This window comes from Musca domestica, unplaced genomic scaffold, assembly GCF_030504385.1.
Source record: "Musca domestica strain aabys unplaced genomic scaffold, Musca_domestica.polishedcontigs.V.1.1 90, whole genome shotgun sequence".
Lineage (NCBI taxonomy): Eukaryota > Metazoa > Arthropoda > Insecta > Diptera > Muscidae > Musca > Musca domestica.
In genome coordinates, this window is record NW_026712436.1 from 1,132,488 (window position 1) to 1,149,214 (window position 16,727).

At 33.4% G+C, this 16,727-nt stretch overlaps 2 protein-coding genes across 14 annotated transcripts in view; both read right to left on the reverse strand.

The window, feature by feature from the left end:
- LOC101899622 (supervillin) overlaps positions 1-16,727 on the reverse strand; it is a 668,298-nt gene that overhangs the window by 25,053 nt on the left and 626,518 nt on the right. The window lies entirely within an intron of this gene.
- On the reverse strand, positions 3,163-10,038 carry LOC101899462 (uncharacterized). The gene is made up of 2 exons (XM_005178998.4): positions 9,606-10,038; positions 3,163-6,817 (listed from the first exon to the last, which is right to left on the reverse strand). Exon 2 carries the CDS (start codon positions 6,495-6,497, stop codon positions 5,394-5,396), a length of 1,104 nt encoding a protein of 367 aa, XP_005179055.1. The 5' UTR covers positions 6,498-6,817; positions 9,606-10,038; the 3' UTR covers positions 3,163-5,393.

Consider the following 16,727-nt stretch of genomic DNA (forward strand, 5'->3'; position numbering starts at 1 on the left):
ATATGGCTCCTAACTATGGCAATTTGTACGGCCAGAACGTGCCTTATCGAAATAAAGGTTTTAGCGCCCAGGTCTTTTGGACCAAGTCCGTTTCAGGACATTTGGAGTCGATCTAGAGTTGTCCGTCCATCCGACTGTCTGTCTGGTCGGTACACACGATAACTTTCGAAATAAGTAACCGACTTGGCCCAAATTTTGGTGAATCGTAATATTATTGTCAAACTTCGATAGATTTCGGAGTTAGGCAATATCGGTCCACTCCTTCTGGTACCTCCCCCACAAAAGGTCGAAATTAAAAAAAAAAATACTTAGAGAGTATAATCCGATTTTGCTTAAAATTTCTTAATCCTAATAAAAGGTGTTTCATCCCCAAAAGGTCGAAATTTAAAAAAAAAATAAATAAATAAATAAATAAAAATAAATATTTTACTGCACAAAAGGAGAAAGGATTATCCGATTTTTCTTAAACTTTGTAAATCCTAATATTTGCATCAGTGCTAAGTCAGGTGCGAAAATATCCAATATCCGTCCACTCTATCCAGTACCTCCTCAACAAACGGTTAAAATTTTAAATAATTATAACTATCATAACGTGTGATTTATGTTCCCGATTGTCTTCAAATTACACACATCACAATATTTTTATTAATCCAAGGTCTGGTAGGAATATGGAATATATCGGTCAACTTCTTTTGGTACCAACACCCCCTCCCCCCCAAAAAAAAAAAGAGTCAAAATTTTCAAAACATATATTTTTGCACAGAAAGAGAAAAGATATTCCGATTTTGATCCAACTTTGAAAATCCTACTATTCGCATCCGGGCTAGGTCTGGTGCGAAAATCGAAAATATCGTTCCACTCCATCAAGTACCTTCCCCACAAAGGGTCAAAATTTTGAATAATTATAACTCTTATAAAATGTTCCGTAAGAGCCCGATTGTCTTCAAAATTTTCACATCCCAATATTTTTATAAACCCAAGATCTGGTGTGAAGTTGGAATATATCGGACCACTCCTTCTGGTACCTCCCTAACAAAAGGTCGAAATTTTGAATATCCATTAAGCTCTTAAAACACGAAATTAACATCCGAATCCATTCAGGCTTGGCACATCTCAATATTTCCATAAACACAAGATCTTTTATAAAGATGGTAGAGATCGGACCATTCCTTCTGGTGCCTCCCACACAAAGGGTCAAAGTTTTGAATAACCAACACGATTATAAAATCCGAAATAATCATCCGCTTCTCTTCAAATTACACACATCCCAATATTTTTTTAAACCCAAGATCTGGTGTTAAGATCGAATATATTGGTCCACTCCTTCTGGTACCTCCCCCACAAAGGGTCAAAAGTTTGAATATCCATTAAGCTCATAAAACGCAATATTAACATCCGATTCCATTTAGGCTTGGTACATCTCAATATTTTCATAAACACAAGGTTTGTTATAAACATGGTACATATCGGACCATTTCTTCTTTGAAAAACAACACGCTCAAGTAAAGCGGAACTCTCTTCAAATTTCACACATCCAAACATTTTTGCTACCGCAAGATTTGTTGTGAAGATGATATACATCTGCCAAACCCTTATGGTACCTCATCCACAAAAGGGTTACAATTTCCAATACTTATATTTGTCATAACATGCGAAACAAGTCGGCGATTCTTTACAACTTGCTCTATCTACATAGTTCTCTTAACCAGAAATCTGATAAGAATGTGTAATTAATCGGAATTTATCTGTATTAGATGCAGTATGAAAATGGAATACTTCAGTCCCCTATATCTGGGACCTCAAGCATTTTTCCACATTTTCCAAAAAATTCCAAATCTTTTATATAAAGTATAGGAAGTAGTCGATATAGTCCAAATCTGGCAAGTTGCAATATTTTTATCAGTCTTAGATCAGATACGAATCGGTCAATATTGGCCAACTGCTTCGGAACCTCCCCCATAAAGGGTCAACAGTTTGAATAACTTATATTTATTTACCTTCAAATCCTCAAAAATCCAGCTGAATAAGCGTTTTCTTATTTTTGTTTTTATATAATTTTAAATTTCGTTTTATTAATCTTTATTGATTTAAATATTATTTACAAATTCTTCTGGTCGTTATTTATATGTAAAAAAAAACTAAATATTCACACTTGGTGTAATACCATATTTATTTTCTTATTATATTTCATTTAAAAAATAATGAGGCATTTTCGATAAAAAAATAACTGGCATAAATATTGCAAAATATAATTAAAACTAAAAATTAAATTAATTTAAAATTTAATTAGTCTTTTTATTAAATAAATAAAACAATTTAACAAATTTTTTGTGTTATTAGAAAAATTATGAATAAAACATTAAAAAAAAATATTTTTAAAAAAATTTAGTATACAATGTTTAGTCGTTTAGTGTACAAGTTTTATTTTTTAAATAAAATAATTATAATTCTATCATTTTAATTATAATCTTTATGTATTTAAAATTATTTAAAGCCTAAAGTGTTAGGAACACTTTAACCATTTTTCTGAACTTTTATTTGAGACAAATAAATGTACATTTTATACAAATAACAAAAAAAAAAAAAATTATTTAAAAAAGGTGGGACTGAGAGTGCTTAATTGTTGAGGAAATGCCAACTTGCCAAAGCGCATATTTTTTATAAATTCTGCCATATATACAAACACTGTCAATACTTTTTTACTTTAAATTCTTAAAATTTCTTTTAGTCTTGTTCTGTAGAATATTTTTTTAGTATAAAATAAAGTGTATTTTATTTTAAATTGTATGCATTGTATTTTTAATTGGAAAATCTATTGGGAAAATCATTAAAAGAATGGTATGTGAAAGATATTTCGTCGGAAAAAGAGAATTTATTTAATTTTATTTATTTTAGATACCGTTCAGATAAATTAAACAAATGTATGTAATGGTACTCAAATATGCAACAAAAACTACTCTTTCTTCAAATATAGTATGTTGTTCCTACATTCCAAAACTATTTTCTTATTATTCCCTACTTTATCACAATTTGTGTTCACTTTTATATATTTGCGAAAAATATTTTGTAATGTTTTCATAATTCTATTCATATTTTATTATTGCAGATACTTCTCGGGTTTCTAACATAGAAAACATGCAATACTTCTCAAATATCATGCAACTCGAATAAAGTATGAAGTTCATACATTCCAAAACTATTTTCTTATTATTCTTTATATTACGACTACCTGAGCTCACTTTTAGTCTCTTGTTTATAGTGTGATGCCTTGAATTACTTGACTCTCAGTGAGGGTTATTTTCTCCATACACATAATCAACACTATTGAAATACAATGTTAGCAGAGAGTAACAAAATTGGGAGAACGTAAATGTGCAACTCTCCGAATGGCGTGAGCATGCATTAAACTTAAAAGTATATGCCATTTTCTCGTAGCTTTCATAAAACAACCACAAATCAACGTTTAGTTTTTAATTAATTTTAATATATTTTTTTTTAATGATATTAGACAATACTGATCTTTCACAAAGTTTAAAAGAGTTATTAGCAGTCAAGAAATCAATTATATTCTCCCTTTTTTTTTTCTATTTTGCCTATACTCTACTGATGCAAGTCGGAAAGTGTCAATTTCTCTTAAATATTTAATGAAGTGTTTGTTAGTCTCTCTTACTTTTTACTCTCATTATTATTACCTAAATGGTTGTTTTGGTTTCTCTGACAAAAAATCGTTATTTAGTTTTATGAGCACCGTTCATAAAAGGCAACAATCCTAAACTTGGCATCATTTCTGTAAACCAATTCATAAAGGATTATTTTCTTAAAAAAAATCAACGTTTTTGGCTTTCTAATGATTTTATCTGTTATTAAGCCATTATTTTGTTTTATGAACGCTGTACATAAAGCACAAAAATTCTCACATTTTCAAAACACTATTCATGCAATGTATGAATTATTGTTTTTATAAAAAACATCATTCTCTATTTTCCATCATTGTTTTTGTCTGACAAGAAATCGTTGTTTAAATTTATGAACGCTGTTCATACAAAAAACTTAACATTGACAATATTTTAAAACTCTATTCCAATATTGTATGAATTATTTTTCTGTGCATGTTTTTTTTATAAAAATCTATATTTTATGCTTTCCATTATTGCTTTGCTCTGATAAGACGTTAGTATTTACTTTTATGAACTCTGTTCATAAAATTCAGATATCTGAACATTGAAAACATGTTCAGAATTCCATTCATACAATTAATGAATTATTATGAGACTGAATATTCATTGCTTTCCATCATTGCTTTTTTCTGACAAAAAAGTTGTTATTTTGTTTTATGAAAGTTTTTCGTAAATGCAGAAATCTGAACAATGCCAACATTTTCAGAACACAATTAATTAATGATTAATTTTTTCTGTGCATATTTTTTATAAGCTTCGATACTTCCCATCATCGCTTTTCTCTCAAAAGAAATCATTATTTAGTTTTATGAATGATGTTCATAAAATACAGAAATCTTAACATTGACAACAATATTCATATAATGAAAGAGTTTTTCACAGTGAACCATTTAATGAGAGTCAACACTTTCTGCCTTCCATAATCGATTTTGCCTAATAAAAAAAACTTTGTTTTTGTTTTATGAACATTGTTCATAATATGTAGAAATTCGAACATTGGTGAGATTTCAGAACACTATTCATTGAATATAAGAATTAATATTTTATCGTTTATGTTTTCATAAGAATCATTTTTTTTCTGACAAGAAATCAAAAATTGTTTTTATGACCGCTGTTCATAAAATTCAGAAATCCTAGCATTTTAAAAACAATGTTCTTACAATATATGAAGCACAATTTTTCTGTGCATGTTTTAATAAAATTCAACATTTATCAGTCATCGCTTTTGTTTGAAACAAAGCCATTTTTTGTTTGTTTTAAGAACGCTGTTCATAAAATGCAAAACTCCGAACAATGGGAACACGTATAAAACGCTATTCGTATAATATAGAAATTATTTCTCCCATGCATGTTTTCATGCTTTCCATCAACGATTTTTGTCTGACAAGCCGTAATTATTTACTTTAATGAAAACTGTTCATAAAAAGCAGAAATTCTAACATTTTTAAACCACTATTCATAAAATATTGGAATTATTTTCATTCTGTTTACGGTTTTTATATGAAAAACAAAATTTTCTCCTTTGCATCATCGCTTTTGTCAATTAATGATTTTCCCAAAGACCTATTTACCTAAAAATCCTTGAAATCATGCCCTATGGCATGGCACACAAAATATTATTTCACAATTGTAAGGCTTACATACAAATACATACATAAATAATTTGAAATTTATTTTTTTGTTTAACTACCTAATCCAAAGAGATCGTTTTGTTTCTCACGTTTTATTTAAGACTTTTAAGAAATTCTCCATATAAGCTGCCTCTTCTAGACTTTTATTGCTCGATTGATCATCGTTTAACAGATCACTAATGGAATAGGCCGACAGGGGCCGTGAGAGGCGGCGCTGGGACAAGATATCATCGATTGAGGTAACTGGCGAAAGGGAATTGCAACCACGATAGAGGAAACCCTCTGAATCTTCCGCACTTTTGGCAATAGCTGCGAAAATATCCTCTAAACTGGATTTCATATTTAAAATGGGAACATTTTTCTCCACCGGCGACAGGGATGGGATGGGAGAATTCGATGGCGAGTTGGGCGATGACGAATGATTGGGTGACATTGTTGAGGGTGTGGCTGAGTTTATGTCACTTAAATTTAAAGCTGCCGGTATGTGGCGTTTTGTTTTCTCCGTAGTTATGGGTTCACTGTGCCAATCTCCAGTGGAAAGTTGATTTAAAATGTTTGCCGAATTTTCATTATTCTCCTCCAATTCTTGGCTAAGTTTTGATAGACGTCGTAGGACAACATTTTCTCTTTTCTTTGGTGGCTCGACTTTGTTGGCCACCACCACCTCCTTGCGCTCAAACAAATCATGATCATCATCGTCGAAATTCAGAGAACATCTACGGAAATCAGGTAATACTGTGGGTGTGACGCGATTGATTTTCTTTTGGACACCACCACTTTCAAACATTTTGGCAATTTTATTGACATTTGTGTGGGTGTGCACCTGGCGTTTATAGACATTGGCAGGTTCTTCATGGCTATTGGCCACAGGCGCTGCTGTTGTTTTTGTCGTTGCAGATTTTTCTTCCTTTTTGCCGTCGATCGTCTGCTTTTTGGGATAGACACGTGTCACCGCCTTGCGTGCCTTTTGCTTGGGCAAATGCTCATCCCCCTCCAAGACATGACAGCACAATTCGGGTCCATAACAACGATGATATTTATGGCGATTTGCTTCATAATCGGCCTTGGCAAAATCATTGATTTTTCTCAATGACTTGGGTATGAGGGTGAGGAAGACAAAAGCATAAAAAATATAGGGCACATAGTGCCACAGTTCAATGGCATATTCTAAAAATTCGGAATATTCCATAATTTCGTTATTTATTCTTCCGCTATTGAAAAGGGAAAATTTTGTTTTTTTTTTTTTCTTATTTTAGGTTCGTTTTTTGTTGTTGTTTTTCTTCACTTGTTGTAGTTTTCTTTTATCACTTTTATTGAATGTTGTGTTTTTGTTTTTATTTCATTTAATGGTTATATTGAAGTTTATCAACACCTGAAAATTGTGTTTCTTTTGTCGCTGGTATCGAATTTATTTATTGCATAACCGCACAGTTTTGAATATTTTATTGACTTTATGGAGTGTTTTTATTTCAGTTTTTCAATTTATGATTTCTTTTTAGTGTTATATTTCTATAAAGAAAATTTGAAAAAAAAAAATTGTTTTCAAGTCAGAAAGTCAGCTGTCGTTTTTCATTGCGAAGTTTTGATTTTCCGAATATATCTCTTGGCATTTAGAAAAGTTCAACAATATCTTCGTTATTTGTTAGAAATAAGGGAATGAAAATCAATTTTGGAATATTTTTGGTCGCATGACCCTTTGGTGAAAATCATTGTCCTTGTTTAGTACTCTAAAAATCTCTCACAAAGAATGTCAATTTAAAATTGCCAAAAAGCAGGAATATTTTAGATGAAAATGTTAACCCTCGAGCGATTTAAAATAGAGGGGTATTTGTGGACCTTACTACTGTTCCTAAAAGACGTCAAGAGTCTAAATCTTACCTAAACGCCAGAAATTATATATATAAATAGGGTGAGATGAAAAAACTGCTGTCATTTCTAAGCCATTCGTCCGACTGCTGTTACAATTATTCCAGTGACAGCTCATTATATTGTTTACAAGCGGACAAAAGCAATTTGGTGAGAATTTTCCAGAAAAAAAGTTATTCGTGATTCCAGGAATTCAAGCGTGATAGTGTGATCTCTTTATATTTGGCTGGAAAACCACCACCACAATTGGCTATCGATAGAGCACTCCAGCATTTAAATGTGAATAAATCTTTTATGTCTCGTACCAGCAACATCAGCAGAAATGGTTCGAAAAGTAAAGAAGCTTCGCAGTGGCCGAAAAATGGCTCGTAAGCTTAACATATCGCAATATTCCATTCGGCAAATATGGAAAAATGAGCTCTGGGTAAAACCATTGAAATTCCAAAAAGCGCAGGAACGTACACCGCAACAGAAAGCAAATAGACTCAAAAGAGCTAAAGAGTTGCTACGCTTGGCTGAAAAACGATCATGTTTATTTGACAAAGAGGTCAGCTGAAAATGCCGAATATTATCGCGAAAATCTTCTGGAGGGTGTATTAAAGCCTTGGGCACGAATTATTTTGACCTCGGACATTCCAACAGGACTCAGCACCATCGGACTCAGCACACGCCACCCAAGAATTGTTACAAAATGAGGTTCCTCGCTTCATTTCCAGCGCACATTTCCGACATTTTTTGCTTTCATTCAATAAAATTAAAAAAAAAAATGTTAAAATTATGGCGTTTGACTTCGTTGCATTTTTTGCATCTCAACCTGCATATCAGTCTATTCCTTCTGATACCTCCCACATAAAAGGTCAAAATTTTGAATATCCATGAATCACATAAAACGCGAAAGTAAGACCCGATTCCGATTCCACACAGACTTGGTATATTTTACAGGGTCATAGCGTAAGTTAAAATATATTAAATAAACGGACTTTGGTCGAGAGTATACATCCGTCATAAAAATCGGGAACAACTCTAGTTTATTTAAAACCCTTGGATTTTTTTTGAATTTTTTGCAGAGGTAGTTGTTTTACCCTGATTCCGGGAAAGTATATTTTCCTTTGGGGACGAACCCGGAAACTCGGATATTTGACAACAAAATCCGGGTCCAAAATCTGGGTTAGACCCGGACCTACTACACCGATATGGAAAATATAGGTATCGTATAAAAGCAGGAGTTGTATCAAAAGTTATTGATTTTTAGGATCAGGGTTTTTTAAAAAATTCCCATTTTTGGAGTCCAGAAAATATACGCCAAATTAAAGCTGACACTATAAACTTTCTAAAATGCTACAATATGTGTTACTATCTTTCTTGGATCCAGAGATATGGGTCTTTGAACCCGAATATGATGATTATTTTCAGTATATTGAAATGATGTGGACTCCCAAAATGAAACGACTTTTAGGGGACTTTTTAAAAAATCTGGGTCCAAATAATGAATAATTTTGATGCATTTCCGGAACCGTTTTAAAAAACCTTTATGTGACCACTCTTTGGATAGGTATTTTCATTAGCTTTGATACCTATATAGATTCCAAATGGTGGTGGTGCTGCCTATATTGTCCATAGCGCTTTAGTAGGTCCGGAATTTCGGGTCCAATATCCGGTTATCCGCGTTCGTCCTCCAAGAAAAAATAATTTCCCTGAATAAGGAATGAAAATACCCAACCCTGGAAAAATTCACCAAAATCCGAGAGCTTTTACTTTTTTAACTTGTTTTATTTAGTTATTATTTAATTATTATTTTTTTGTAATTCGCCAAGATCCTCCAAAGCAAGGTTTTCCTTATCTACCCATTATTACCAAACAAAGTCCATTCTAACCTCAACTAACAGCAAAAACAAGGAAAAAACATTAACAACTTGTCATTACAGAATTTAAATATTTTACTTTGAGTAATTAATCTATTTTTATGTTAAAAACTGAGAACATTTTATGGTCTTTTGATTTTCTATACAGAAAGAAGTGTTTTTGTTGTTGCTGTGTGCAATTTTTCGCAATTTGTTTTTGCAACAAGCGTGGCAAGCACTCTGTCCGACAAAACAAAACTTAACATTACAAACCAGATATTGCATAAAAACCGTTTAAAACATTTTCAAATTCAATACCTAGTCGGCTCTTGAAGGTAAGACACACTTGTCAATGGTTGGCGGTTTTTTGTTTTTGGTTTTGCGGAATTCCGCTTAGAGCAACAATAAACAGCTGTGTTGAGATGGGGTTTAAAATTACCGCCAAATGGAGGACAATCTTTTGTCTCTTTAAAAAATAAAATAATAAACAAAAAAAAAACATATTCTGAATAAATAATAAAAATATTGTTGAACTTTTGTTTTGCCATATTTTCCGTGGAATTTCGAAAATACCAAAATGCGATAGGTACCTTTAAATTGAAAATAACGACACTCGTTAAAATTTATGAGATCACAAAATGTTTTTGTAGATATTTTATTTTTTTGTTTTATATTATGGTTGATTGTATAATTATTGTTTTATTTTTAATATTTTCTTTGCCTGTCCCGCTGTAGTTGTTGCTTTTATTTCTATTAATTATTTGCGTAATATTGAAAACATATTTTTGCCCGCCTTCGTTTATTTTTATTTTAGTTAAACGTTGAACAGACACGTTTTGCTGTTGTTTGTATTTGCACGGATTATTGCAAAAAAATAAATAAAAAAACTAATTATTGCAAAGGTCTCCTTCTTCTTCGTCTTCTTCCGTCACACTACAAAACGCATTTTCTGCCGTCGCGTTTTAACGGTCGTTGTTTTTGAATCGAATAATTGCCGTTGACTGAAACGTTAAATTGTCCAACGACAACAGTTTGTTTAACATCGGCATGGGGAACAGATGATAAGATGAAGCCCAAAACAAAAAAAAAAAGACACACAAGTACCAGAGCTCTCACTGATACAGCAAGCCATCAACACAACATACACACAGCTATACCCAGACGTGTTTATTCTCAGAAAGAGAGAAGAGGACGGAGCAAACCCCACACATTAAGAGTAAACAACATTTCTCTTCCACTGTTTGTTTACAGTGGCGATCCCCCCCACAATGTTAAGTAAACAACATTGCCGTTAATGACTGTTTTCTTGTTTTTCGACCAAATATCTCTAGTGAGAAACGACCAATATTTAAAATGAGGAAAAAAATATTTCACTTGGAGTTTGAAAATTTTATTTTAATATCGAATTAAATTATTTGCAATTTTATTATAAATAGAAGAGATTCCAAGGGGTTTTATAGAGAGATATTTTCAAAATATTTTACATTGAAAGATATCTCCCAGAGGTTTTCTATATTTAATCTAAAGATGGAAGAGATTTCGGGATATCTTTAATGTATAGAAGAGGTCTTCTATGCATAGAGACATTTAAGAAGTCTTCCCTAAATAAAATACTATTTAAAAGGTTCTCTAAAGATAGTAGACCTTTCGTGGTGTCTTCAAAAAATAAAAGGACTTTGAGAAATATTTCGTGGATGGGAGAGTGCTATAATCGTAACTTTTTAAGAATATTTTTGAATGAATTTTTATGCCATGATCGTGAATTTTTTAAAGGAATATAAGAGCTATACTCGTGGGTTTTTAAAGAATATTTTTTGGAGGGATATCAGTTATAATCGTCGATTTTTTAGGAATAAGAATAGAATTTTTAAAGGAATATTGGAGCAGTAATCGTGGATGTTATAAGAAGATTTGTTTGGAATATTAGAAGTATAAATGTGGATTGTTAGGAAAGAAAATGTAAAGGATTATCAGAGCTATACAGGGTGAGATAAAAAAATGCAACAAAGTCCAACGCCATGATTTTTACTTTTTTTTTAAATTTCATTGAATGAAAGCAAAAAATGTCGGAAATAGCATCAGATTTTAAAATAAATTTAGATTTGTTCGAATTGGCACGAATTATGGCCTTCAAAGGGCCGAATGTTGCTCTGCGGTATTTTGGTCCATTCCCGGCGAAGCGCTTGCTTGAAGTGATCGACACTTTGGTCTTTTTTAGTGCAACGGATTGGTATCCGGAGATTTTGGTGGCCATTGTGCGCTGGAAATGAAGCGAGGAACCTCATTTTGTAACCATTCTTGGGTGGCGCATGCTGAGTGCGATGGCGCAGAGTTCTGTTAGAATGTCCAAGGTCTGCGGCCAAACTGTTTGCGTGCCCAAGGTTTTACTACACCCTCCAGAATATTTTCGCGATAATATTCGGCATTTATTCTGATGCCACAGTCGATTAATACGAGCGGCTGTTATGGCGGCCCACACCATCACCATGGCCGACGCTTGAGTTCTGTTGGCCATCCGAAGTTGTACATTTTCAGCTGACCTCTTTTAAATACGATCATTTTGTTTATTTACAAACTGCTGGACAACGAATGTTTTCTCATCGGAGAAAACCAAATTCGGCAGTTCACCACTTTCGGCCAAGATAGAGTATAACGGACTCCTCCGAAGTGATCATGTGATTGCTTTCAAACTAGACACATCCCAATATTTCTATCAATCAAATATCTGGTGTGAGATGGATTATATCGGTACACACCTTCTGGTACCTCACCAAAAACGGGTCAAACTTTAAATAAACAAAACGCTCATAAAATTCAAAAAAGGCATCCGATTCTCTTCAGATTTCAAATCCCAATATTTATTTTAACCCAAGACCTGGTATGAAGAACGGATAGAACGGACAACTGTTTCTGGTACCCCCCACATAAAGAGATCAAAATTTTAAATAAACACGAAGCTCAGTAAAAGTGGAATAAGCACCCTATTATCTTCAACTTTTACACATCCCAATATTATTTTCCGACACAATATCTGGTGTCGAGATGTATATATCGGCTTATTTTTTCTGATACCTCCCCCATTACGTGCCAAGATTTTGATCAATTATAACTCTCATAAAATGCAAAATAAGTATCTGATTCTCTTCAAATTTCACATATCCTAATATTTTTTTCAATACAAGATCTGGTGTGGAGTTCATATATATCGGCCCACCCTCTCAAAGGCTCACAATTTTCAAGACTTATATCTTCCAAAACTTGCTAAACAAGTCTGTGATTCTTTTCAAATTTGGTGTACCTAAATATTTATCTTAACATGTATGAGGCTTTTGTCAGGTTCGAAATCGACAATATTGACCCATTCCTTTATGGGGCAGGTTAAAGCGTGAATAGTTTGAATAATCGTAACGCAAGTCAAAATATATTTAAATAAGCGGATATTTTCGGCAAAACCGACTTATACCTTTTAAGTTGTTGAATTTCAAATTCGAACAACAACAAACCTTTCACATTTTTGGGGATTTTAAAGATCGCCGAAATGGCCATAATTCATGTTGTCAATTCTCTTGGCAACCCTGTTAACAACAGCCGCTGATTGGAGCCAACAGCTCGAATGTGGATTTATTGATCAAGTGCTGGCGGGCAGGCAGCATGCAACCTCTGTTAAACACTTCTGCTACTCAGGGAGTAACATCGCTGCCGCCACCACCACCTTCACAACAACAAAAATCGTAACTGCCGGATTATTGCACCGGCATTTGGCGGTTTTGTGACTTATGTTTGTTAAAGTTTTTTTCTTTATTTTGTTTTGGCTTTTATTATTTTTCCCAATAACTGGTTTCTTGTTATTATGTTTGTAATCATATTTGACATGTGTATATATGTGTAGATTTATACCGAATGTTTAAAATGCGGTACGTTCTATAATTTCAACAAGCAGGATGGCAGGCAGGCGAATGGTTGGACAGACAGACAGAAAAACAAACTTGTTAAATATTTTTATGGTTTTTTCAATGATTTCGTGATTTTCAGTTTATTTAGTTCTTTTTTTGTTTTAGCCGGTTAACGTTTAGGGTCTTAAAGGCATTGATCTCTGGTGTCAAGAAGGAGTTTGTGTTAAGAAAAATAATAAATATTTATTTAAAAGAACAGGTCTGCTGTAGGACTTCTAGATAGGCAGCAGATATTTTACAGGGGTTCTATAACAATGTCTGTATGTTGCATAACAGAGATACTTAAGTCGACTCTCGATAGATCGAATTTCGGTTTGGAGTAAGGGTAAATTTTTGTAAAGAAATTACGATTCTTCTATTGCTAAATTAAATTTTTCACATCTGCTATTGAATATCGTTACACGTCCTCAATTGACAAAATAGATGATTCTGATTGACAAAATAGATGACCTTAATCTTCTGTAAATAGAAGGTATCTTTCAGGTCTCTGTTGATGGAGGGCTTTCCTCCGTTGTTTAGAAGACCTCCTTCATCAAAATCGAAATAATGGCTTAAGAGTATCAAGAGTATGTTAGGTTTGTCATTCCGTTTATAATTATGTCGATTCTATGTTGTTTTAGCCATGTCCGTTCGTCTGTTGTAATCACGCTTGAGTCCATACGGCATGTGATAGTAACCTAAAATGTTGTATACAGTTGTCTTTTGTCTGCAGCCAGATCAATATCGAAGATGAGCCATATCGGTCAACGTTTTCATATAGCCCCCATATAATTGTATCTCCCCATATTCGGTATTTTATTCTTTAAGCAACACTTTATAACGAAATAGTTTAAAATTCGGGTTTTTGAGTTTGAAATAGGATCTACATCCTCTGGTAGAACTTTGTAGAGATCCACTTTTTCGTATGACCCCTATATAATTGTACTTCTAGATATTCGATATTTTGACTTTTGATTTTAGTCACACTTTTCAAGGGAATATTTAAAAATTCGGTATTTAGAGTTTGTAATGGTTTCTACCTCATGCGTCTACATAGGTCCACGTTTTCCTATAGCCCCCATATAAAGAAACTCCCCATACTCGATATTTTAACGATTTTGCCCACACTTTCTAACGGAAAATTTTAGAATTTGGTAGTTAGGGTTCAAAATATTTTCTAGCTTTTGTGGCAAAACGTGACTTAACTCTAGTTTAGTAAAACTCTCCATTTATTTCGAAAAAGTTTTTCAGAGGCAGTTATTTTTACCCTGATTCCGGGACGGAACCGGAATTCCAGATATTTGACCCGAAAGTCCGGGTTCAAGACCCGAGGTAGACCCGGATCCACTTACCCGATATAGACAATTTTGTTATCGTTTGAAAGCTTATGAAAACAACTATACAACAAGTAGTCACATGATATTTATAGGCAGTTCGGAAGTTTTAGTCAAATTATCGATTTTTGGACCCCGATTTATATAAAACCCCCCAAAAAGTCGAAAAAAGGCCCATTATGGGGGTCAACAAAATTGATGTGAAATTATAGCTATCACTCTTACCTTTCCAAAATGCTAAAATTCGTGCTAATACCTTTTCTGAGTCCAGAGATATTCTCTTCCGACCACGCGAACTAAGGTTTTTCTAAATGTAACAGTTGTTGTAAGTAGCTGGCCTTCGGCGGGGCTTGAGACTTTTACCTATGGGTATATCCCGCACCGGCTAACGCGAACCAAAGTTTTCTAAATTTGATACCAAAAAAAAAAAAAATATATAGTTTCCCGGAATCAGGGTAAAAATACCTATCTCTGGAAAAAATTTCGAAAAAATCGAAGAGCTTTTGCTAAAATAGAGTTGTTTTCAGAACGCTGCATGTATATGCCCACGTTGTCCCATGACTCCCATACAAAGGTACTTCCCAATATTCGGTATTTTGATGATTTTAGCCTGCTTATATTGAACAACTTCTATATAAGTAAACGTTTCCCAATAGCCTCCATCCTTTCGATGTTCCATATATATGAAAAATATTTTGGTGATTATAGCCAACTTGTTTACAGAATTGTTTGAAATATGGATTGGAATTTCGGTATTTAAAGACATATTTATACATAAGTGCAGGATTTTCCCTGTGATTATAAAAAAATATATTGAGTGCTAGTGAGTTTTTTTTTTTTTTTTTTTGTACACATAAACAGGTGGTAAAATACTGAGGATATATATCGGTCAGAACACCGATGGTATTTTGATATCGGAACACTACAAATTAATACTTTCTAACTTGTTATATAATAGAATAACATTTACGGAATTTAATTTACGGAGCTTCTGCGCATAGAATGTCTTTAACAGATCTTCTGTAGATATCATATCTCTTTTAGGACTTCTATGGATGTAAAATCTATTGTGGTCCTTCTTTTAATCTTATGTAGATAGAATATATTCAGATCCTCTGGAGATAGATGAACTTCTTTGGTTTTCTCTTCATGAAGGCAAGAACTCTCCAGGACTTTTGCAAATGGAAGACATTTTTGTGTCTCCTGAAAATATATGACTTTTTTATGTCTTCTCGAGATAGACATCTTTTTCATTTCTTATGGGTATAGATCTTCGTATAGCCCCCCTGTGACGGTACATACCGATATTTGGTATTTTCGTGATTTTAGTGACATTATTTAACGGACTTATTTCAAATTTCGTATTTAAAGTTCGTAATGGGTACTACACCCTATGACAAAGAAATCGTATGTAGGTTCACGTTTCCGTATATCTCCCTACATCCCAAAATTCGGCATTTTGATGATTTTGGCTACATTATTCACCTGAATTGTTTCAAATTTGGTATTTGAAGTTCGTAATGGGTACTACAGCCTATGCCAAAAAATTGCGTAGGCAGGTCCACGTCTTCGTATAGTCTCCATATAACAGTTTTCATTGCAGTTTTTTTGAAAATTTTCAAGTTCCTTCCGAATGGTGGAGGGTAATAAAAGTTCGGCTCCGCCGAACTTAGCTTCTTTTTTACTTGTTTTTTTTTTAAGTTTGTAACACCACAACAAGTTTTATGGTCTTTTGCGAATATAAGCCATTTTCCACGTTTATTATGCATAGAATATATAAGTTTCCTTTAGATTAACAGAATGAACCCTATCACAGATTTTCTATGAATTGCACACCTTTCTCAGGGGTCTATGGATATGTGATAAAGTTTTCACAAATTCTAGGGCCACTATGGGGAACCCCCCTATTTAAAGTCCCTTAAATATCGTACGTATGTTTATGTACATTATGATTCATTTAATTTGCTATCAAACAAATCGGAAACAACTGGTCAAGAACAAACTTTTCATGCCAGGCTAAGTTCTCAAGGTTATTTTGGCGTCCGCGTACAATCGCACACTTGTGGCCAGCCAACAAACCAACCTTTCCCTTCAAAAAGATAATTATTTGCGTAGTGCTTTGCCAAAGTCTATTCTCTGTCTATTTTTAATGGGCAATATTTTTGTTTTTGTCAAATTGTATTTAGGTTGTTGCTGTTTTTGTTGTTTTTGAAAATGACACAAATTTATAGTTTGTGCCAGGTTGTGATGATATCTGCCTGTGTTCGCTTTTATGATCAGCAAATAGAAATGCACTCAATATTAAGTGCATATACACACACATAAGCAGAAATTTAAATGTAGGTGGAGGTGGAACCCCCGACCATGATCACCGTGACAACCTGAACACAGAGAATATTAAAAATACTTTTATTCTCGTTGAGTGTGTCGTTGCACATGTTGCTGT